Raw genomic sequence first — 22,726 nt, 5'->3', positions numbered from 1 at the left:
CAGAGGGCGCTTTGAGTATTGCTTCCAGAATCCATTGCGAGTTTGGAGCAAGATGACAGCTTGTCAGACTTTGCAAGGGTGAACTTACACTCGCTCCGCTTGGTCTATCATTTGTTTAGCACTACGCGTCGCGCCGCCTCATGAACTCGACACGCGATCCATTCAACCTCCGAAGCAAAGCAACGTTCAAGACACCCTCCGCCTTCGCCGTCCTCCAGAACGCCGCCAACAAGAAAGCCTCACAAGCCGTCGAATCGACCAAGCAGGCGGTCGAGGCCACGAAACAGGCGATTCAGGACTCAGACATGTCCTTCGCCATCCCGCGCAACGTACCCAACTTCGAGAGCGCGCAACGCAAGTTTGAAGATAATGTTTGGAACAAACTACCGGGAAACGAGAAGGGCCTGCCAATGTATAAGGACAAGCCTTCAGGAAAGGTATACGGATATGGCGGCGGCGGCGCGAGGGGGAGGAGAGGCTTTTTGAAGAGTAAGAGGGGCATGTCATTAATAGCACTGGTCGTGCTCGGGCTTTTGTACTGGTTTGGATGGTCAAGTGGAGGGACAAGTGGGAATGTAGTGCAAGATGAGAAGGACAAGGGGAAGAGCTTACTGTCAAACATGGGCGGAAGCGCTGCCGGAAAGAAGAGCAAAGTTGACTGGGAGAAGCGGAGACAAGCAGTAAAGGATGCCTTTTTATTGAGCTGGAACGCATATGAGGAGCACGGCTGGGGCTACGACGAGTACCATCCCGTTTCGAAGAAGGGTCGATATATGGCAGAGCCCAACGGCCTGGGCTGGATTATCGTGGACGCCCTCGATACGCTCATGATCATGAACCTGACAAAGGAAGTCAACCACGCGCGTCAATGGATTGCAACAAGCCTCGATTACGACAAGAAGCAAGATGTCAATACCTTCGAAACGACTATACGCATGCTTGGTGGTCTGCTGTCTGCGCACTACTTGCAAGAGACACTTCCGGGCCTGAAGCCCGAGAATCAGAACGAAGAGGACCTGTTCTTGGAGAAAGCAACCGATTTGGCAGACCGTCTCATGGGCGCGTACGAGTCACCTTCGGGTGTTCCGTGGGCCAGTGTCATTCTTAGAGATGCCAAAGGCGAAGCCTCGCACGCCGACGGTGGTGCGTCTTCTACAGCTGAAGCAACTACCCTGCAACTTGAGATGAAATATTTGGCCTTCATCACCGGTGAGAAACACTACTGGGATGTAGCTGAAAAGGTGATGCAAGTCGTTGACAACAACGGTGCTAAAGACGGTCTTCTACCTATCTTCATCTACGCAGACAGGGGAACCTTCCGCGGCAACGAGATCCGATGGGGCAGTCGTGGTGACAGTTACTACGAGTACCTTATCAAGCAGTACCTCCAGACCCAGAAGCAAGAACCAATCTATCAAGAGATGTGGAATGAGTCGCTCAACGGCGCAAAGAAGCATCTTCTCACCTATACGAAAAACAGCCACTTTACTGTGTTAGGAGAGCGACCAAATGGAATTGAAGGGAAATTGCACCCCAAGATGGATCACTTGGTCTGTTTCCTGCCTGGTACCATCGCCCTAGCAGCAACCGGTGGCATTCCTCTCGCTGATGCGCGCAAGCTGCCCACCTGGGGCAAAGCACAAGAGGAAGACATCACCCTCGCCCGCGAGCTCACAAAGACTTGTATGGGCATGTACAAAGTAACCGCTACAGGTCTCGCGCCTGAGATTGCGTATTTCGAGCTGGACGACCCACCAAAGATGTACCGCACCGAGATCTTAGCATCCAAGTCTGAGCTCGACACCAGTATCCCCGACGGTGAAGGCTGGAAGGGCGATTTTGACCTCAAGCCAGCTGATACACACAACCTCCAGCGACCAGAGACGGTGGAATCTCTGCTATACATGTGGCGTATAACCGGCGACGACATCTACCGCGAATGGGGTTGGGACATGTTCGAAGCTTTTGTCAAACACACTATCGTAGAGGACAATGGTGGTTTCTCTAGTATTGGCGATGTCACAAAGATACCTCCTCCATCGCGAGACAATATGGAGAGTTTCTGGCTTGTAAGTACCTCCCCTCGCTTTTACCCTTCCCTTGTACATCAAAATAACTGAATTTGTTTACTAACACACAATGCAGGCTGAGACACTGAAGTACATGTACCTTCTCTTTTCCCCCAACGATCTCCTTCCTCTCGATCAAATCGTCCTGAATACTGAGGCTCATCCTTTCCCTCGCTTCGATGCAAGCCACAAGCGATTCAAGACGGGTTGGGAACGTATACCGCGGGATGATCAGGGCAACCTCGTGCCCAAAGAGACCAAGCCCAAAGAGGCCAAGCCTGACGAGAAGACAATTTAGACGCCATCTACATCTGACTAGAACACTTTGAGACATGTTATCGAGTACGCACTCTTCTAGCTTGTGGAGAGCAAAACCTGGGAGTTAGGTCGGAGCTGGTTGTCATGCATGGATGGCGTTAACACTCATAGAACAGCTAGTGACTGATATGGTATCAACATTGATGTAGACCGAAGTATTGAAAATCGTAGTCTGATTCGCCATGTACGTCTTTTTCGTGGTATGTATTATGTGCGTCTCCAGTAAAAGTACTCCGGTGCCGATGCTAACCATTCATATATTTGCGTAAACATGAAGCACATAAATCGTAAATCATGACCTACTCCGCCTGCTACCTCATTCAGACAGTATCCGACGCTCGCTTGTGCATTACCGAAGCGACAGGCGTAGCAAAGCGCAGCGCCTTCGTGCACACAGGTGCCCATAAAGTCTCCACGTAATGGAGCCAAATCAGGGATATTAGTCTGATGCAAATTTCAGTGGCTACTAGCGCTCCTGCGATTGTTCGTCGCCTATGCGTGGTGGGCTCTTGGAGTGGGCGGAGGGATTTCTAAAGGGCGAATGACTGCCTCTGCACGCGTGTTAGCTTCTCGTTCCCAATGGCATTGATGTTTCGGAAACATACGAGCGTCTCCGCTTTCCCTCGTCTCTCCTCTCCTCGATGACCTTGAGCATAGTTCTCCGTCCGTCTTTTGCGTTTATGTGTGCATCCCGCATGCTCATGCTGACCTTCTTGCTCGCATCGGCCCGAAGCAGCCTCTTGAGCAGCAAATGCCGCATAAGCACACAGACGAATACACCACAATCACTTCCGTTCTCTTGCTGCGGACTATCACTCATAGGGATGAACCGCAGTCGCTTTCCTAGTAGTTGTTCCAGCTTCATGGTTGTGCTTCGTGCTTCGCGCTCGTTGGACTGAGTCATGGAGTCGTAGTGGAATGAAACGCCATCGATGATGGAAACGAGAAGGAGGGACCAATGTGAGCCGCCTTCGGCTTGTGTGACGTCGGTGTTGTCGTTTATGGGGAGGAAGACGTGTGTTGTGTGAGTGAAGTTGGGGAGGACTTCTTTCAAGGAGAGGGGCTCGGCGGATTGCATGAGCATGTAGGACATGGAGGGGCGGAGGAGGACGATGGAGGCTTTGGGGAAGGCATTGAGCTCTTCGCGTTCGAGGTATTCTTGCCAGAAGGCGATGGCCTTGGGTCTATGTTAGCCCTAGTTGTGGTGTGCAGAGGGGTAATAGTGTACGCACATTGTCCGTGAGCCAGTCGTTAGACTTGATGCTGTCCAGATCGGCTCGCGTTACTGTTGGCAGCCGTCAGTACTACCGTCGTGGTCGTCAAAAGCACATGGAAGCGCAAGTCAAAGAACAGGTGACGCATACACACCCCTCACATCATGATCTGCCCTCAGTCAGTTTTTACCCTCTCACAGTCCCTGCGTCCCGACTCACAAGAAAGATAGGCCTCATCCGGACTGGGATCACCCAGGTGGCGCCTGGCCTTGTCCCTGATTCTCGAAAACGACCCAGGCATGCTGTAGGCGTTTGCGCTGTGACTCGGCGTAGGATCGCGTGGCACAGGCGTGCTATTAATTTTGTGCGAGGCTGCAACTACTGGCGGGGTATACCAAGGTTTCGGACCTCGCGGTTATACGAGAGGGTAGGGATGTTGAGTGTCTGTCTGCCTCGTTGCACGGTTGGATAGACGCGCGCTCAAATGGTGCACCTCGATTATGCGGGTGAAAAGCAGGGATGACGTATGCGTTTTGGCTAGACTGTGTGGGGGTGTCGACCAAGATAGTTCTGGGCCACCTCGGCACTTAAAGTCTCGCGGCGCGAACAGCTTTAAGCCATCGCAATCGTGTACCACGATTGCGAACTCCGCGTTCCCAGTATCATGTTGCTCTTGTCTGTTTCAACCGTGCTTGCATGTCTGGGTTGTAACAGTCAAGTCTAAGTATAGGACAAAGCAAATCCGACCATATAGTTGAAGCAGTGTTTTCTTTTTGTATTGCATTATTCATCAATCTTTTCTGTACAGGCCTGCGTTTACATCCTTGACAAGTTTGTCCTTGCCTTGGTCATCTATAGTCATTTCTGCATGCGTGAAGACAGGAAAGAGCACTCGACCCATCCTCTCAAGGCAGTTGTCCGACAATCTTGGCCCCGTTTGCCTGTTCTTGTTTTCCAAACTGCTCAGGCCTCTCCACCTTGAAAAGCCAGCTCTGCTTGTCTTCAATCTTTCCTTGCTGGATACCTTTCAGTGTCGTAAGAAGCTTCTTGCATACTGGGCCTGGTTCTTGCTGTGCCTCTGCATACGTGAACTTGTCATCCTTCGATGGTAGAGTGATGGATTTGATGGGAACAAGAGCCGCCGCTGTTCCTGCAGCAAGGACTTCGTCGAAGGACTTGAGTTCTTCATACGCGATCTAAAATTGTTAGCTGAGTGTAGCACGTTTGCAAAGCGAATATAGTACCTCTCGGGACTCGGCTTCCCAGCCAAATGATTCCGCAATCCTGAGGACGCTGTCTCCAGTCACACTCTGAATGACGTTTTTGCTGTTAGATGCAACAAGCTTGACCTTGTCGCCATCCTTCTTCACTCCAATGAATGCGGACGTTGAGAACTCGTCAACGACGCTTCTGGTCTTGCTGTCAAGGTGCAGGGTAATGCCGTAGCCTGCCTTGTACGCCTTCTCGCTATGTCGCAATACTGGAGCGTAGTTGCCTCCGACCTTTGCTGATCCAGTTCCCTCCGGCGCGGCGCGGTCAAAGTCCTCAAGGATGACGGCATCTACCGGGTTTGATCCATGGTAGACACCTGTTGGAATACAGTAGACTACGAATGTGTACTCCTGTGGCGGGTTCAGGCCAAGCTGCGCTGAGCTACCGAAGAGCAGTGGTCGGATGTACATGGCCGCCCCGGTCTCATGAGGTGGCACGTATGCCGCGTTCATTCCTACAGCCATACTGCAGCAGGCGAGGAAGTGGTCTGTCGGTACCTCTGGGATGGAGATAAAAGAAGCCGAGTGTTGCATCCTTTCGGCATTCTTGTTGGGCCTGAAGATGTTTATGGTGTTATTTGGTGCTCGGAAGGCCTTCATACCCTCGTAGCACTGCATCCCGTAATTCAGACCGGGTGCCATACCGTGGATGCGCAGGAATGGATCCTCGACAAAGACTGGGGGGGTCCATTTGCCGGTCTCAACAGAGTAGTGTGATTCAACATGGCCAGCGACTTTGTAAAGTTAGGAAGAGTTCGAAATCGTGCTGGTGGGTGACTCCACGGCGGGGTGGATATACGCAGTACAAACACACTTTGGGCGCCCTCACAATACCTTCTCGTGCATGTCCCAGTTTATGCACTCGCCGAGTTCATTCGCAACAGGATTAAGTCTTACCTTCTCGGATCTTGAAGCCCACATTGCTCCAGTCTGCAGTTGAGTTAGCGTGGGCCTTTGCGCTGCGTGGAACGTGCCGGCAACCCGCTCAGCGATTGACGTACCAATGGTATCGACGGGTGAAGGAGGAAAGTCTGACATGGTTGTGTTATTTGCAGTGAGTTACGGTGTCGTGTGCTGAAGCGCGAGCCAATATGCAGATTGGTCAATGGGCAATTTTGAAGTTTTGAACGCTTTCGGAGGACCAGCAAGCTCAGCCCTACTGCGATATCGGATGACGTAGACCGGTAATATCCCCCGGCACCCGTCGCAGCGTACCATAAGCTCATCAACTGCACTTTATTGATTTCCCATCGCGGAGAATGCTAATGGCGTTGTCGAATGCGAACTAGCTTCGATTGCACACATGTACCTGCAGATTTACCCGCATGGTGGGACCACTCGGGCGTGATGCTTCGAAGCCGCAAGCTTGGCGCTATCTGAGGCATCGAGTGCGTGGCCATAGATGACAGCCATTCGCATTCCACAGTGAACCATGGAACGCGTCTCACCACCTTGAAATCTCGTTTTCTCACCTCGGAGATCTAACCTAAACACTTCACCATGATGCGCATCAGTGGCCCCAGGGCCCGGTTCGCTCTCCTTGCTCTAGTCGTCTTTGCCCTGTGCTCGTTCGTGCTTGTAGGGCCCTACAAAGTAACGCCATCACATCTAGCACCAACATCGGTCGAGAAGAAGCTGGGTCGTACTAGCGAAGCCGTGCTCACCGGACATGCGATCGCGCCAAAGTTGGAGAATGCGACGGCAAAGTATGTGCATCACAGCCGCTGCGCAGACACCATGTACAGAACACGGGCAGACTGACAAGCAAACGCAGGGCAGAACTCGGTCGCGCCGCGTGGAAAGTCTTACACACGACCTTTGCTCGCTTCCCCGAAAGCCCTACCGACGAGGAGCAAGAGGCACTGCGGTCATACGTACACCTGTTCCAACGCCTGTACCCTTGGTATGTCTTACACCGCGTGGTGCACACAAAGGTCATGCGCAAACTGACTGGAATTGCAGCGGGGAATGCGCAGAGCACTTCGGGCAAGTACTCGCAAAGTATCCTCCTCAAGTATCGTCGCGGACAGCAGCCGCCATGTGGGGGTGCTACGTACACAATATCGTCAATAAGAGGCTGGGCAAGCCCGAGTTCAATTGTGAAGATATAGGTGATGCATATGATTGCGGTGTAAGTAGTATCCCTGTACGAACTACATATGAGACATAAAACTGACTGCGTACACCAACATCTAGTGTGGAGACGAGGAGCCGACAGCATCGAGCAAAGACACAGCTGCATGAGACCCCGGACCATGAAGCGCTAGGGTAGGGGAAGGATCACCAGGCAAAGCGCATAGCCCAAGAGGATACACTTGTCAATGTATCCTTTACGAGGGCCCAAACTCCATCTTGAAACACGTAAGACGGATTCGCATGCAAGGCGGGGTTGGACGGCACAGCGGACTTGAAATGCGAAATGCCCGAGACACTGTGCTGCGCAGAAGGGGGTTGCGACATAGTCACGATATCTCTATTTGCGGGTACTTGCTACGCCGCAAACGATGGCTAACGACTTGGAAGAGGAGTCAATAAGCCAATAGTCAAGACGATAGCTGAAAGGTATCGACGGAGCTCCTCCGGCCTTCCCGGCAGATCGCAGAGTTCGTCAGCCAGGTTCCACACGGCATGTCGAGAAGTGGCTTCGATGGTGGTGGGATGTAAACCGGACTCGAGATTGCCCTAAGCACACCCTAGCGAATGGCTGCTCAGTGATCAGCCTTCAGACAGGTGAAGCCCTGTCGTGGAGAGAGCCACGCAAGCAAGATGCGCGCCAAACAGCATGTCCTTATCAAGCCCGATAGAAGGATGATAGAACGAAGCATAGTACTCTACCTGCGACACCGTGCCCCTCTCCAACTCCCCAACCGTGTGTGATGGTCGTGCGTCATGGCAAAGCGATGCTACAGGTCGGCGATCCATTAGGAGATGACCATGGGCAGCCCACCAGTTCGGCGGGCGCGTGGCTTGGGATGGCAGCTATTCGCAGGCGCTAACAGGCTGCATGCAAGATGCGCGGTCGCATGATGTATTTCGGGATGGTCGCGAGGCGCGCATTGTCAGGGGCCTGTTCCCAAAGCAACTTAGCGCCATAACGACTTTTGTTGTATCCCAAACAACTGAAACCTTACCTGGGCCAGCGAGGGGTGATAACGACGCGGCACCCCCTCCATACACCGACTCTTCATCCTCTCCTCCATTGACCGTCTGCCAGCTGTTCACCGCTACTTGTCTATCGACCCTCATCTTTCCACCATGGTGTCCTTCTCCTGCGAGGTACTTACTTGAGCCCCATGTCCATATTCTCCCCACCATTGGCCCCTTCCCTGGAGATGCATTGAAGGCTTACTGTGACGGTCTAGGGCTGTGGAGACGTCCTCACAAAGAAGAAGCTTGACGGGCATCGTAACCAATGCTATGGCGCTTCCTTTACCTGCCTCGACTGCATGGTCCACTTCCCAGGAACCTCGTACAAATCTCATACGGTACGCATCATGCCTTTCTTGCCTACATGGCGACCCGTTGCTGCTAGAACAGCACGCTGCGACTGTTGCAACTTGTGCGCCCGCGTCGCGCATTGCGCCGTATTCGATTTTTCACCCTGCGCAGTCGCTAACTGACACATGGTAGGCCTGCATAACCGAAGACCAAAAGTACCAGGGCAAACTCTACAAAGAGAAGAAGAAGGGCCCGCAACAGAAGAGAGACAGCGCCTACCACGACAACTCTCAAGTCCTTACTCCTCACAACGCATCCGTCGAAGAAGCGCGCGATGATGACAACGCCGTCGCAGTCGTGGATGCCCCGCCTCGTGCGCCCACTCCTCCGCCAGCGGCGCACTCTCTAGGCTATCACCAGCAAGAGGCTATTGAGGCTCCTAATGTCTTCGATTTCCTTGACCCCTCGTCGACACCCAATGTTCCGAGAACGAGCGCGCCCATCAACGAAGCGCGCATGCTTGAAGATAGTCAGCCACCTGCATACGAGGAGCAGTACATGCCTACAATCGCCGACGTCATGAAGTTCCAGGTACCTGACGACGACGAGTCCTTTGCACAAAACGGCTTCTCGTACGGGAACGAGCAAGTTCGTCCTTCCAATGAGCGCTACGACTCATACACTCCCCCTGCCTCCAAGCCAAAGCACTCGGAAAACAAGTCGCGCGACACGGATGTTGAAACTACGTCGAAGAAAACCGATCGCAAGCGCAAGCGCAATTCGCCCAGTGAACTCGATATGTCGCTGGTCCGCGCCCAGGAGGAAAGAGACACTATGATGGCAGATGCGCCCGCCACGCTTCACTCTGGTCTCACTGGAGGGCTGAACAGACTGCTTGCCCGACCTGAGTTCCCACCTTCGCCGGATGACTCTGGTGACTATGTCAACTCGCCTCTGAGCCCCATGAAACGCGCCAAGCAGGGTAACTCGAAGGCTCTTATGCGCGCGCAGCGAGAATACGAGGCGGAGCAAGCTAAGCAGCGCAAGGCTGACACCAAGGCTCGTGAGCAAGCAGAGAAGAAGGAGAAGGACAGGGGCCGCGATAAGGAGCGCAAAGAGCGTAAGGCTAGCACTGCTCTCGTCAAGATCAGGCCCAAGAAGAAGCGCGAGGATTCTACAACTGAGGTTCGCCGAGTCCGCCGTCGGCAATACTCGTCTTCTGTGTCGCCACCACCGCGCGAGAGCAAAGCGGTCAAGGCCATTGAGTACCATCGTTCGGCAACAAACTCTCCGGAGCCAGATGGCCAAGGCCAGCTGATTGTGCGGCCTACTGGAGACGTTGCACCTATCTCCTCGCCTGCAGGACTGTTCATGTCCTTCATCACCAAGGGCCCAGACTCCGAGCGCGGCATGAGTGTCAACAAGGCTCTAAAACGGTATCATCGCGAGCGTCACGAGCACCATGCCCGCGCGCCCTCCAAGGCTGACGACGAGAAAGAGCTCTGGAAGGATCTACGTCTCCGAAGAAATGATAGGGGCGAGATTGTTCTATTCTATGCTCCTAACGAGGCTTCGTGACTAGACGGGGATCCGGATCTCGACATTATCGTCCGCATGCGCGCGTGGTCTTGTTCTGATCCGACACCAAGTCAGGGATCTGATGACATGATCGATGTCTGACTACAATGGGGGAAAAGGTAGCTTCGTGGTCGACTCTTGTACGATACCATGCTGCTCCATACGTTTCTTCCTTTTAGATGATACCCGACATCAAGTCAAAGGTTATTTCGGGTGGGCTCGGTGTATCTGCTCCTGTACATGTCTTGCTTAGGATTTGGCTTCTTCTGTTGTATCTCATATTCGCATGTCTTATTGTCCGCATATACGTACTGTCACGGCCATACTTTGTCTGCGTTGCTTGCTTTGGTATCTTTTGGCCAAATTACTTGCCCTAATACTCTTTTGGGCTGGACCCGCTCCGTCATTCCGGCGTTGGGTCCTCAAGTATAATTATGTTGAGTTCTGCAACACAGTCGCGTCCCCTCTCGCTTGGTGACTTGATGAAATGACTGTTGAAGGATCCTATCGTGTCATACCCGAGAAGTCAGGCATGCAGTTGTCTCTGCGCAATTGGCGATTTCAAAGCAGAGTACGTCAGTGTCGTGTTTGAGCCGAAGGGGAAGTGAGTGCGCAGAGCCGCAGACACATGCAAAGAAAGAGTGAGGCTCGCTAGCTACATATCTGTACGAGTGGAGTGCATGCATACCAGCACGTACTACTGCAGCATCTAGCGCAGGGACAAATCGATGAGCCCACGGCGCAGCTGCTCTGCCGGCTGTAAGGCACTTTGTTAGGCTGCTTCTTGCTTGGCGATGTGTAGGGCGTTGGTCTGAAGGGGTGTCATTTACTCAACACGGCTAGACGTTCGCTTGACCTGATCACCCCATCTACGTGTTCACGGTAATCTGGGGGAGGGCGTCAAGGACAAGCTCCCTCATAGCCGAGGTCAGAGATTCCGCGTAGCAGTCCTGCTATCGCGCGCGAAAGAAAGCAAGACACTGCATCCGAAAGGGTCAAGGTGTTGGTCCAGCTCGGCAAACGTAGGCTTTACCATACCGAAATGCCTCCGCATACCCAGTATAGGCAGCCGTCCTTTCTACACCTTACACAGCAACGTCTAACAGATGTCGAACTGCGCAACGGAAGTGGATTACTCGATTACCTATTGTAGAGGAACATGTGCACGGCCGGAGATTATTCGACTGGCCGCACCGCTCACAGCCACAATGAGGCGAAGTCTTTCCAGAAGCCTGCCTTCTTAGACATGGTGTACCAAAATCGCGCAAATGTGTCGAACCAGCCGACTGGCGCTAGGTTGCACGTCGCTCACGTCTCCCATGCTGATTCGATGTTAATTTGTTAGTGTACAGCGGGGAGAACTACCCGGCAAAGCACGGTGACAGGGCTACCACAGATTGAGTTGACCGGCCGCCACGCTGCAGACTCGCGCATGGTCAGATGGCACTGCCGACCAGCCCCAAGACATCATACCTTCGACACAAAGCTTCCAGCACCAACGGCCCGCGGCCATTTATATGCAAGTTCTAGTCATTGACTAATAAGCAGCTACAACGTGATAAGGCCATTGACGACTACTCGTCAATTGCCCTGGCGGCCTCTGATGCAAGGCAGTCAAGTCAGCCGCACCCTGACATTGCCCCAACTTGCGCGTGGAATATAACTTTGGCCACCTTGCAGCCTGGAGAAATTAATTGGTGTTACTCGGACAGCTATCGTCTTTCGGCGCAACATTCCAGCTTCAGTACTCTACACGCTGTCATCGCTCATCGCATGAGACCCTCAGCGAAGGGGTGAACCTTACGGCCTTCATCCACTCTTGGTTGTTCCTTGCCCTTCAGCCTGACACACAACACCGTTGATCCACCCGAAGAATGTCTCGCTTTCCGTATATCAGCTCCCTGAACGAAAGCTGGCAGGAGCTCGTTGATTGGGACGATGAACTGTATGACCCTCTTTTCCAAGGAGAAACCAGTTATACAAGGGCTCAAGAAGGCAGCTACGTTGTGAGCCACCAGCTTTCGGAAAGCTACACGTCCGAGCCTACATATTTAGTATCAGCACCTCCTTCGGTCGTTGACGAACCTCCGTCACTCGAGTATACGGTTTCCGGCCCGCCATCAATCCTAGATGGACAGTCATCGTTCGAACATGCAAATGGCACTTCACTGTCCTTTGACACCATATCAACTTCTCCGCTAGCTGTCCAAGCAGATAGTCAGTACTTTGGATCGTTTGGTGCGTGCGACAGCAGCCTCCTATCACCGTTAGGTGCTATCAACGACTCGCCCATCTTGGATACACGCTACGATCGTATCCCGGAAACCTTCACCCCTGGTTCTCTCGAGAGCACAACTGAAACCGTCTTCAACCCTTATGTTACGGACTCTTCCCATTCCTTCAGTGGTCTGGATGTGAGAGCCTCCCGATTGTTCTCGAATCTTGGTACATGGGCAGATCAGCCACGGATCATCGAACCGATCGCAGAAGATGACGGGGGCAGAGCAGAAGTCGAGCCGATTGCCATTCCAAATTCCTTTTCGCAGAACTACAATTCGGCACTGGCGTCTTATCGACGATCAGATGGCGAATATGAGCTACACAATCGCAGCAGAGCCATCACCATTCCTGATGCTACACCTGGACCTACCTACTACAACAATCGAACATCAGCCTCTGTATCAGTACGAAGACCTCCTCCTATACTCTCAGTATCGCCAGTAACTTCACGTTACCCTCGCGGTGTTGCTTTGTCTAGAAGCGCATCGCTTTCTCGACGCAAAGCCTCCACTCCGTCCCCCTCGCCTGACTCCTATGGCTGGGTGTCTTATCACCCGAACCCTTTGACGCACCGATTAGCACCCACGAGCACAGAGGGTATGCCAGGTCGGGCTCCCAAAGGGCGGAAGAGAGCCCTGACTGCTGAGCAGCGCCGCCATGCTGCGTTGATGCGGATTGTTGGCGCTTGCTCGAATTGCCAACGACGGAAGGAAAAGTGTGACCCTGGTACTCCGTGCAGAGCTTGTCTCGAACACTACAAAGGGGATTTAGTCAACCACCCTTGTCGAGACCATACTCTTGTTGACCTTTCTGCGGCATTCCTCTCTGACCGCCTAGGTTGGCATCCAACCACTCGGCCCTTGGAATCCTTCATTCCGGCTGGTAATTTTGAAATTTCTAAAGAAGCTACTTACACACTTCCTCTAAATTTTGGCTTCGGACCAACGTTTCCTGTCTCGGTACATGCCGTACAACTCAACGAAGACAATCCCCTCGTGCACGAGCACATCATTTACTCCTGGCCACCACAGCCCTACACCGGTCCTTCGCACAAGCACGCCGTTCTCCCGGCTGTGCTAACAGCTGATGCACAATACCATTTGCTAAATACATTAGACTCTCACTTGTCGCTACTAGTAGCGCATCACTTCCGTGCGTTCCCGCTATACTGCTCACCACTGAGGATCCTACGCGATATCTACGTCTTTTCGCGATCTATTCCAGCAAGCTCCCCTCACTACCGCATACTACACCAGGCACTCAAGCTTCTTGTGCTGGTGCACATTGGCGGTGATATAACGCTTCCATCACGCTCGGAGAGCTCCATGTTGGAGCAGCTCATCCGCAGTACCATGGATATACCCCAGGACCTCACTCCTACACCTTGCTTTATTCGTTCGCAATTTGGTGCGATCATGCCCGGCCTTGCTCTTAGCTTGATGAAGGATGTGCTCACATCATTGGAGCAACTTCTTTTGAACAAGGACTGCGACGAGTGGCCCATCGCTCTGGCTGTTCTTACCACTGTCCTGATGACGGTAGAGTCTATTCATTACCACGCTGCGAAACTGCCATATCATAACCGCTACAACGCCACACGCTCACCTTCTACTGAAGAGGACGTAGAGATCGACGATCATGGTGTGAAATCACTACTCGAATTTTATCGCGCGTGCTTCTCTGGTTGCCACGCCAGACTCAGACCAGACTGGGAGGGCGAGTCAATGCAGTCTCACCAGACAGGTACACCCGAAGATGCATTCATCCAAAATTTGCGGGAGGCAATTAAAAAGGCGGAAACATCGAACTACCTGGCAAAGAAAGCCAAAGAGAAGAGGCAAGATGAGGATATGGGGTACTTCTTCGACCGACTCGTCGCGCGCCTCTTTACCATGAGGCCTTGACGAGCAGACTTCCTTTTTCTTATGCTGTCTTCCAATGAGTTCTCTACATTTCTTCCAAGTTATGATCAGATGGTTACCGGCGTTGGAAAAGGTGCGATACCCAGCTTTATAGATCGACTGTACTTGTTCTTGGATTACTTGTTGGGGATGTTTGTATGACTGATGCGCCTATGAACATATTCTCATGATGGAACGGCTTCTCGACGACTCCAGTTCGCACTTTCTCCCCCTTCCTTTGGTAGCTCTGGCACAGAGTTCCCATTCTCAGACAATTCAAAGAATCGATCAATACTTCATTGCGTTTCGTGCATTGTACGTATCATGGACAGGAAGGCAGTTGTCTCGCTCCAGTGGTCAGGCTTTTACACCATACATCCGCTGTGATGCTAAGACGATAATCCACCTAACACCCATCCACAGTATTGCACAAGCCAATCCCAATACTACAAGCATGACAACAATCATGCGCCCTCGCATCTCGAGCGCATCGCCTATCTCCAGCTTGGCCACTTTCCTGATCTTTCTATGCAGATGCCACGACTTTCTCTTCTTCCTTTTCTTCGGTTTCTCGTCGTCTTGTTCGTCTGACCGGGGACCTATAGCGTCATGAGGCTCAACATGTCCAGTGGTCCCCCTTCTACCCCATTTCGAATCATCAGGATCTTGGTAGGGCTCTGGATCGAGCCAGCTGGACGGAGCGAGGTACGCGAGGAGGGAGAAGCTGAGTGAGTGTGCTTCTGTTCGGCGGGCGCGATTGCGGTAGTTGACGAGGAAGAGAGAGAGGAGGAAGGATGTGAACAAGACGGGCGTGAGTATAATCTTGAAGAAGTGTTAGGATCGCTCGCACTGTGTTGACATCTCGATATGGCTTACTCGTTTCAGAAGGGGTTCTTGGTCGTCGTTAAGCTCATTTGCTGGAGAAGAGGGCAGCGAGGGTATTGGTGTAGTTGCGAGTTGTTCAAAAGGATCGGGCTTCTTCTTTTTTCTCTGCCGTGTAGATGGAGGCGACGGTGGTGGGCTCGGGGGAAGATGCTGCATATGACGATGGTTGTGTGCTGCAGACATGTTGCTCAAATGAACTTGTGGACTGCAGCAAGCGCATCTAGACTCCAGGAATAATCATTCAAGGTTGTCGATCAGCGCATAATACCGAGAACCTGTACAGCAAGGTTGGTAGGTCTTTTTTGGCTAGGATTTTGGATTTGGAGAGATGAACATCAAGATTGTGGTATTCTTAGGTATGATGCGGCTGAGCTCGGAATGACGATGCGTGCCCACTATCCGTTCATAGGGCTGTTAGCTCGCGTCGACCCGTGTTCCACGCAAGCACCCTGAAAACGATGTCATAATGGGTCCAGACTACGATGCTGATAGCGGGCCCATTTCCTCCCGAACAAAGGTCCCCATCATGAACGAGGGAACGAGGGTCGCGGGGCCTCCCGCGGGGTAGAATACGCGTATACGGGGCACCAGGCAGGTGTGCAATCCGTGGGCACCGCCAAGTCGTGTCATATCGGTATTATCCGCAAACTCCATGTTTCGAGATCAACACAAGCATTAGCACAGCCTCGGGCTAGCCTCCAATGTATCCCGGAATCCATTCGCAGTCGTTTCTCGCATATTTGGCCGAATGGGGAACGGGATTTAGAGGAGCCCCGACTCGACCGAGTCGCCGAAAGTCCGCTCCAAAACACAGGATAAACTGCTGCCTGAAAAGCCTGGCTTTCTATAAGATTCTGTAGTCAGCAGTAGTGTTTTGACGGCCGTTGCGCGGCATTATTCAGCTTCCTTCGCTGACCTAATACACGGCCCTAACGGACGAAATCACCTCCGGACCTCCTCGTTCTGCTTTGAAACCCTATCACCACCAGAAGCTGACGTCTATCCTCTTGCTACTATTGACATCTTTTATCTCTTTCTCGTCAGCCTGATCCGTTTATCCCGCAGGAGGAATCGAGTTGCGGACGCGATTATATAACATCAAACTTCCGTGATCCGGTTTGCTCGTGCAGAGCCGAGTCCGGACGAATTTGTCGTAAGAGCTAGGTTCGCACGATCTGGGTGGTTGGAACACAACGAATCGAGATGCCAAAGGAGGAGACGTTGCCGACACGCAAAAAGATGCGTAAGGGTACGCATAGCTGCTTCGAATGTATGTGGATCCAGTTGTTGCCTCGCGTTGAATGATTACTGTTCACCATACTGCTATCCATCACTGTTACTCTCGTCTCGCCTGTGCATCACTACGCCAACCTCAATCTCCACTCTACGTCTCATCATAAGCATAATGTGAGCCTTTCTGATGTAATACAGGTCGCCGCCGCAAGATCCGATGCATCTTCCAACCCGACAACCCGGATGTTTGCTCAGAATGCTTCGCGCGCGGCAGCAGGTGCATCGACCAAGAACATGCCAACCCAGAGGTCATTGTCGATCATAGGAAGAATCTTCGTGAACGAGTATCGCGACTGGAGGCCTTGGTTGATACGTTGCTTGAAGACAAAACTGTAAAGTCAGAAAGCCGCAGTCAAAGTCAGAGCGTAGTGGACACTTCATCACCAAAAGCGCCCACTATCTACCACAAGGATACATTTCCACCCACTCCTCTTTCTTCGGAAGCTTCATCCAACGTATTCCGATTGCCGGATAATCAGCGTGCCGCTTCGGACCGAGGTCATCACATACCGATCCTCTCTGTATTCGAAGATGCAGTATGTATCTCCACTCTTTGAACCCGATCTGGAAGCTTATGATCTACAGTTGAACGATGCTGAGGCTCAAGCGAAAGCCCGCAATGGCCCTGCACAGAGCTCAACACCAAGGCCCGGCCAAGCGGCTGACGACCGGTACACTGTGGAAAACAGACACGATGACGACATCGCGGCTGGAAACACCATCGCGCATTCTGCCAAACGAGAGAAGTCCAAGCAAGCACTTATTGCCATGCTACCGCCTTACGATCAACTCACCAAACTTTTGAATTCCAACAGTGACTGGTGGCAGACATGGCGGAGGAAATGCAGCGGCACATCTGGTCCTGAGCAAACACTCCCTCAGTTTGCTGCTCAGGCTCTGACAACTGGAAACATCGGAGCTATTGCTACTGTTGTTTTGTCGGTTGGTATATGCTCATCAGAGAACGATGACGATGTCGAACGTTACATCGAGGCTGTGGACCGATGGTTCCTGTCTGACGACGAGTATGCCGCAAGCTTAGAGGGTCTAGAGTGTCTGATCCTGAAATCCAAGTGGTACGCGGATGTAGGCCAACCACGAAGGGCTTGGATCGCATACCGGAAAGGCTTAATGTATGCCCAGCTCATGGTAAGTTCATGCGTTCCTAGATTGCCGTCCAGCATTGACTTATACGAAAAAGGGACTGCATCGCAAGCGCACATGCTCCGCTCCACACGAGAGCATCTGGTGGGCTATGTACCATGGTGACCGTTTCTTGTCCCTCTTGCTGGGTCTGCCGTACGGGATTAGCGATGCACACTGCGACTTGACTATGCCTGAGATTAGCGAAGGCCCTTACATTCATCCATTGATTGGCATCACAAAGCTCTCACAGCTCGCAGGCAGGGTCATCGATCGAAACCAGGGAGTTGCCGAGCAATCTTTTGCCTGGGCGCTACAGCTGGACCAAGAGCTCGAGGACTTGTGGAAGAGGTTTGATCCAGCGTGGCTCGACTACACGGAGTTACTTGCTGACGCGGAATCGAATGCGGCGGAATTGCGAGAGCGAATCATGGGTCAAATGATCTTCCATCAGATCCGTGTATACCTGCACTTGCCCTTCATGCTCAAGGCGGCGTCAAATTCGCGCTTCTCATACTCAAAAACTGCATGCTTGAACGGCTCGCGAGAAGTCCTACGGTTATATCAATCTCTACGAACCGGACACATCCAGCCACTCTACGAGTGCAAGGCCATCGACTTTATCGGTTTTACGGCCGCAGTTCTTGTCATAATCGGTCTTCTCAACTTCGGCATGGTCTCACAGTCTTCGAGTAGCGGTCCCACGCCCAAGGATATCGAAGAAGACGTACGCCTCATCGAGGTCAGCATCGACATCTTCCATCGCGCGTCGAGCGAAAAAGGAGGCAAAGTAGCCGCGCAATCCGCACAGGTCCTCGAGAAGATGTTGGGCAAATTCAAAGGCACGAGCCTCGACCATGAGGGATGCGGCGACCAATCCGACTTTGTCATTCCATACTTTGGTACCATCTCTATCAAGAGAGGGGGCCAGTTAGTCAAGAAGATGCCACCGGCTTGTTCCCCCAGCATGATGAGCTCCAGGTCACCAGCTACATCGGCACAACTCTACACACCCACGTCGGAGAAGCCGTCGCAGTCTTCTGCGTCAGACATCTTCTCGCAACCTACACAGTCCCTTAATGTCACGCCAAAGACGTCCATCTCCGCTGGCACCGGTACCTCGGCTTTCAATCTCACCGATGCGTCGCCCTTTGTCTCATATGATGGCTTCTACAATTGGAACAACATCAACGCAGACGACGCGTCGGCAACAGGCGCTGGTGCATCAGGCACGTTCAACTCACAGATCAACGACGATAGCATGAACAATTTCCCTCTCCCAACGAACAACTTCTCATGGCAACACATGCCCATGGATATCGATCAGGATTGGTCTTGGTTTTTGAACGATGCGCAAACGACGCAAGGAATGGGTACCGCCGGCGGTGCTCCAGCTCCCACTGTACCGCTTGACTTCAATGCACAAGGTTTCCCTGGCTTTGGTTAAGCGATTTATATAAGGGCTGGCGTTTACTGGGATGCACGTACGTTTGCTATGAAAGACTAGCTATGTGCGAGAAAAGTGGAGGGCAATGTAAGATATTAGAAGCATCTGGACAGGCGCGTCCATGAGTTCAGTTGGGTTCAGGTGGTATGGTTATTCAAGGTGTTTTTGATATCCTGGCTACCTAGATGCCACTTCACTCTCGCTGACAGTGTGCGAGAGAATTGATTTTTTCTGTTTACAAAATGACTCAAGTCCATGAAGCTGTGCCTACAAAGTCCAGATGACAACCCTTCCGTCCACGCCAGTAGAACTGATCTTGGTGACACCGCTTCCACTCTCCTCAAAGCTACGGATAGTGTTGATGGTATTCTGGTGGACAGTCTTGAGCTTGGTGTCATCCGTGCCCGACTTGCCCTTGAGATCCATCTGCCTGAACATGTTCAGTGCGCTTTCCTCACGCTGGTCAGAAAGACCAGGTCGGCTCTTGGCCTCCAGGCTTCCAGCAAGCTTCCAGCCAGACTCGTCGCCCTGCAGACGATAGGCCTCGCAGTTGTATCCAGCAGCAATGATTTCAGCTTCAGAGGTCCAAACTAGGGACATGAAGGGCAGCACTTGAGTGCTGACACTAAGGATGGCACGGGGGGCCTCCTCAGGACCGCTAGGGTAGACGACGGTGAGGGTGCTGTCGTGGGATGCGAAAGCGAGGGCGTTACCCGACGGAGAGAAGGCAACGCTGTGGACCCAACCTGCAGTGTTGTTCAGGTACTCGCCGCACACGGTATTGAAGGGTAGACGCTCCCCCCATGCTGAGGGCTCTGGACGCTCGTCGACGCCCTTGACAAAGGAAGAGAGTACACGAGCATGTCCATCGGTCGATCCTGCAGCGAGCAAGACAGAGTTGGGGTGCCAGGATACACAGGTGATGGTGGAGCGGATGGGCTTCTTGATGTGCTTGGAGACCCACCAGTTGTCCTCCTCTTCGAAGTAGCAGACGGGGATCAGGCGAGCACCAGAACCGACTGCGAACTTGGTCTCGGAGGGAGCCCAGCGAACACAGGTAGCAGCGCGGTTGATGCGGAGAAGCACCAAGGTAGGCTTCCATCCCTGCGGTGACGGCTCCCAAACGTAGGCATTGCGATCTGTCCCATTGATTAGCTGCCTGTTGCAAGCCAGCCGATAGCTCCAAGCTTACCCTGCGAGCACGTCACAATCTTGCCAGAGTTGGGGGCAATGTCGACACCCGTGACTGTCTTGTCGTGGCCTGTCAGCTCATCCTTGAGCTTGTATCCGCTGCCCGTCTTCTGGAAGAGGTCGACGTTGTTCTCGCGGGCTACAGCGAGCGTCTGGCGGTCGGCGGAGAAGGAATGGTCCGCAATGGGGTGGTGGAAGAGGTGGTGGACTTCGGGGCCGGACATGGTGGAGGGGATGGTAGGCGTGCTGTAGGAGACTCTCTACTACTGCCAGTTGGTGTTTTGGGCTGTAAGCTTGTGGAGCTCTGGGAGACTTGGTGACGTGGGGCTGCTGGCCGCCGTGCTGCGGGTGTTTAGCGCCGTCTTGGCTTTCCCGAAAATCACGGCGACTGCAGCTTCGACATCAACGCGAATTGGGGGGGTTTTTGCTGCGCGACACGCAATTCCGCACACAGTATGTTGTATGCCAGTCCTTGATGTATGTATTGATGCTGAACATGTAGCAGCAGCCGCCATCATGATCCTCAGACGCCCTCTCCTCAATGCGACCTCCGCAGTGTCAGCATCCAAGACATGCGTGCGGAATCTCCAGCACTCAATCCCTATGCGCCCTGTCCCGAAGCCAATACCATTCATTCCCGACCATACCGCTTTTCTCAGCGCAATCGGTCGCGGCCTCTCCGCACACGCAACCAAGATACCGTCCTGGGAAGCCCTCTTCACACTCACATCACCGCAACTGAAGGAACTTGGTGTAGAGCCAGCACGCTCAAGACGCTACCTGTTACAGTGGCGAGAGAAGTACAGGAATGGCGAATATGGCATCGGAGGCGACTGCAAGCACGTTACAGATGGAGTGGCAGAACTCAAGGTTGTAGAAGCACCAGTACCGCCAAATCCACAACTCGGCAACACCATAAGTCCTCGCTCTGCGGCTGCAACAGCCACACATGACCCAGGAACGAGGAAACTGGTTGTCAATGTACCAGTCGGCGCCGAAGCGCCAGTCGAACCCGTTGAGACATTACCCAAGGTACAAGGCATTATTGTAAAGGACGCCAAGACGATCAAGGGCAGCTTTGTGGAGCCAGTCAAGGGAAGTGGAGGTCTGCGAGCACGGATACGACTGCAAGAGGGCATCTGGGAAGTAAGGAGGGGACACAAGGTCGATGGTGGAGAGAGAAGAAAGGCAGAAGTACGAGCCAAGAGAAGGGCGGCGGAAAACAAGGAGAAGCGGGGTTGATCTGGTATGAGAATGTGAGCGAGTAAATACCGATTCTTGTACAATGAGTATTATTAAATGTGAAAGTACATGTTCCATGTCAGAGACCATCGACGGCAGTTCAGGTACTCCATGACCTGTACAACCACGGCCCAGATAGCCCTAGCTCACGTCGTTGCATGGTTCAACCCACTGCCCAAATATGCTCACACTAGAACTTGATCAAGTGCTTGCTTCTCATTCGGAGTGCATACGTATCCTACTGGGAGCCGTGCCTTAAGAACAGAGAAGCTGTCAGACAATTTGACAAGGTGTCGAGAGAAAAGTAGCGGGCTAGGATGATGTCGTTCAGGACGGCATCATCTCGTTGCAAAATACTCAAGGCAGTCTAGACCGAACTGAGTTCATCTAGCAGGAAGACATTATCACATGCCGAAGTGACGCGGCGACACCACATCCTGCAAAACAGCTTGAGATGGCAAAGCTCATAACAACGATCCTGCTTTCAAGTCAGCGAACTGATCCTCAACCTATAAAGACTATCGAAAATGCCCTGCAATAGCTCAGGGAGTAAGTTTTCGCACACCAAAACCACGTGTTCGGGTTATCTGCTGCGAAGTATCTGGGAAGGCGCACTCGTGGGAGATTAATCCATGAGGGACGTCGCATCATCTTTGCTAGTAAAAGGGTTTAGGGGACGTGATCAACTATACTTACTAGCTTTTGCAATATACAGCAGTCATGTCTGGTCTTCACTGCCTACATGTATACATGTAATGTGAGCGAAGCTTCTCATGTACCTGGTTTATGAGACGCAAGCTTGGACTAACGAGCGTAGATGGAGCACCGTCAATTTTTGGATAGAGAAACAAGTCGATTGTTGTCTCCCACGACCATCTGGTATGGAAAGGGGTACGTGTATACACGAAAAGACTTGTGGTTTGCGGGTGGATGTTGAGGTCGTGGTTGCCTATCCAGATATGTGACATCAAGCGGATACGACGCTAGTCCCAATCGCGAACAACGTTGTTCCTGTTCTTATCTCCCCCAAGACACAGCAAAGGGCTGAGCTGAGAAAGACAAGGGCACCTAGACCCTTTAGCACGTCTCCGGAAATGGCTGCATACTATTGACTGCGCCCCTGCCGCACCGTTGTATACGAAGGCCAAAAAAACTAGCGCCCGTACTCCCTTTTCCACCTCAGCTGCGCCATGGCAAACGATAACGCCTCCCGTTCGTTGCCGTTGCCGTTGTCACTAAGACAGACTCACCCCACCATTAGGCCAATATGTCAGTGAGGGGGTAAGTTGAGTTAGATATCCGGTTGCGTGTTTATATGAACATAAACACATGGGACCTTGGCTTTGCTTGATGGTAATATATTCTCTACCTCATCTGCTCACCATTGGGCTTTCGCTTTCCTCCAAGATCTAAGAGTTACGTTGTATATACAAGATGATTAGGAAATTGTTTGTAT

The 22,726-nt window shown here is 52.4% G+C and overlaps 10 protein-coding genes across 10 annotated transcripts; 6 read left to right on the top strand and 4 right to left on the bottom strand.

The window, feature by feature from the left end:
* Positions 1 to 140: 140 nt before the first annotated feature.
* AA0111_g9210 (Mannosyl-oligosaccharide 1,2-alpha-mannosidase) lies at positions 141 to 2,367 on the top strand (the record flags this gene model as incomplete). Its single annotated transcript, XM_028655744.1, has 2 exons — positions 141 to 2,069; positions 2,146 to 2,367. 2 exons carry the CDS (start codon positions 141 to 143, stop codon positions 2,365 to 2,367), a joined length of 2,151 nt encoding a protein of 716 aa, XP_028503263.1.
* Positions 2,368 to 2,853: 486 nt separating this feature from the next.
* Positions 2,854 to 3,902, bottom strand: AA0111_g9209 (hypothetical protein; the record flags this gene model as incomplete). The annotated part of the gene is made up of 5 exons (XM_028655742.1): positions 2,854 to 2,938; positions 2,993 to 3,564; positions 3,620 to 3,672; positions 3,756 to 3,770; positions 3,821 to 3,902. The coding sequence occupies 5 exons, from the start codon at positions 3,900 to 3,902 to the stop codon at positions 2,854 to 2,856; spliced, it is 807 nt and encodes a 268-aa protein (XP_028503243.1).
* Positions 3,903 to 4,506: 604 nt separating this feature from the next.
* Positions 4,507 to 5,910, bottom strand: AA0111_g9208 (putative branched-chain-amino-acid aminotransferase; the record flags this gene model as incomplete). The annotated part of the gene is made up of 4 exons (XM_028655741.1): positions 4,507 to 4,797; positions 4,846 to 5,606; positions 5,770 to 5,802; positions 5,874 to 5,910. The coding sequence occupies 4 exons, from the start codon at positions 5,908 to 5,910 to the stop codon at positions 4,507 to 4,509; spliced, it is 1,122 nt and encodes a 373-aa protein (XP_028503244.1).
* Positions 5,911 to 6,372: 462 nt separating this feature from the next.
* On the top strand, positions 6,373 to 7,116 carry AA0111_g9207 (hypothetical protein; the record flags this gene model as incomplete). The annotated part of the gene is made up of 4 exons (XM_028655740.1): positions 6,373 to 6,578; positions 6,647 to 6,775; positions 6,835 to 7,003; positions 7,069 to 7,116. The coding sequence occupies 4 exons, from the start codon at positions 6,373 to 6,375 to the stop codon at positions 7,114 to 7,116; spliced, it is 552 nt and encodes a 183-aa protein (XP_028503239.1).
* A 1,011-nt stretch (positions 7,117 to 8,127) lies between these two features.
* Positions 8,128 to 9,888, top strand: AA0111_g9206 (hypothetical protein; the record flags this gene model as incomplete). The annotated part of the gene is made up of 3 exons (XM_028655739.1): positions 8,128 to 8,148; positions 8,235 to 8,357; positions 8,503 to 9,888. The coding sequence occupies 3 exons, from the start codon at positions 8,128 to 8,130 to the stop codon at positions 9,886 to 9,888; spliced, it is 1,530 nt and encodes a 509-aa protein (XP_028503240.1).
* A 1,874-nt stretch (positions 9,889 to 11,762) lies between these two features.
* On the top strand, positions 11,763 to 14,072 carry AA0111_g9205 (hypothetical protein; the record flags this gene model as incomplete). The annotated part of the gene is made up of 1 exon (XM_028655738.1): positions 11,763 to 14,072. One exon carries the CDS (start codon positions 11,763 to 11,765, stop codon positions 14,070 to 14,072), a length of 2,310 nt encoding a protein of 769 aa, XP_028503241.1.
* Positions 14,073 to 14,426: 354 nt separating this feature from the next.
* AA0111_g9204 (hypothetical protein) lies at positions 14,427 to 15,137 on the bottom strand (the record flags this gene model as incomplete). The annotated part of the gene is made up of 2 exons (XM_028655737.1): positions 14,427 to 14,891; positions 14,946 to 15,137. The coding sequence occupies 2 exons, from the start codon at positions 15,135 to 15,137 to the stop codon at positions 14,427 to 14,429; spliced, it is 657 nt and encodes a 218-aa protein (XP_028503242.1).
* A 1,020-nt stretch (positions 15,138 to 16,157) lies between these two features.
* AA0111_g9203 (hypothetical protein) lies at positions 16,158 to 18,837 on the top strand (the record flags this gene model as incomplete). The annotated part of the gene is made up of 4 exons (XM_028655736.1): positions 16,158 to 16,224; positions 16,386 to 16,783; positions 16,833 to 17,396; positions 17,449 to 18,837. 4 exons carry the CDS (start codon positions 16,158 to 16,160, stop codon positions 18,835 to 18,837), a joined length of 2,418 nt encoding a protein of 805 aa, XP_028503217.1.
* A 267-nt stretch (positions 18,838 to 19,104) lies between these two features.
* Positions 19,105 to 20,252, bottom strand: AA0111_g9202 (Actin-related protein 2/3 complex subunit 1; the record flags this gene model as incomplete). The annotated part of the gene is made up of 2 exons (XM_028655735.1): positions 19,105 to 19,976; positions 20,030 to 20,252. The coding sequence occupies 2 exons, from the start codon at positions 20,250 to 20,252 to the stop codon at positions 19,105 to 19,107; spliced, it is 1,095 nt and encodes a 364-aa protein (XP_028503186.1).
* Positions 20,253 to 20,544: 292 nt separating this feature from the next.
* Positions 20,545 to 21,270, top strand: AA0111_g9201 (hypothetical protein; the record flags this gene model as incomplete). The annotated part of the gene is made up of 1 exon (XM_028655734.1): positions 20,545 to 21,270. The coding sequence occupies one exon, from the start codon at positions 20,545 to 20,547 to the stop codon at positions 21,268 to 21,270; it is 726 nt and encodes a 241-aa protein (XP_028503187.1).
* Positions 21,271 to 22,726: the final 1,456 nt, after the last annotated feature.

Source organism: Alternaria arborescens (genome assembly GCF_004154835.1).
Source record: "Alternaria arborescens strain FERA 675 chromosome Unknown contig_25, whole genome shotgun sequence".
Taxonomy (NCBI): domain Eukaryota; kingdom Fungi; phylum Ascomycota; class Dothideomycetes; order Pleosporales; family Pleosporaceae; genus Alternaria; species Alternaria arborescens.
The sequence above is the reverse complement of the archived record's forward strand: the minus strand, read 5'-3'. Positions and strand labels throughout refer to the sequence as shown.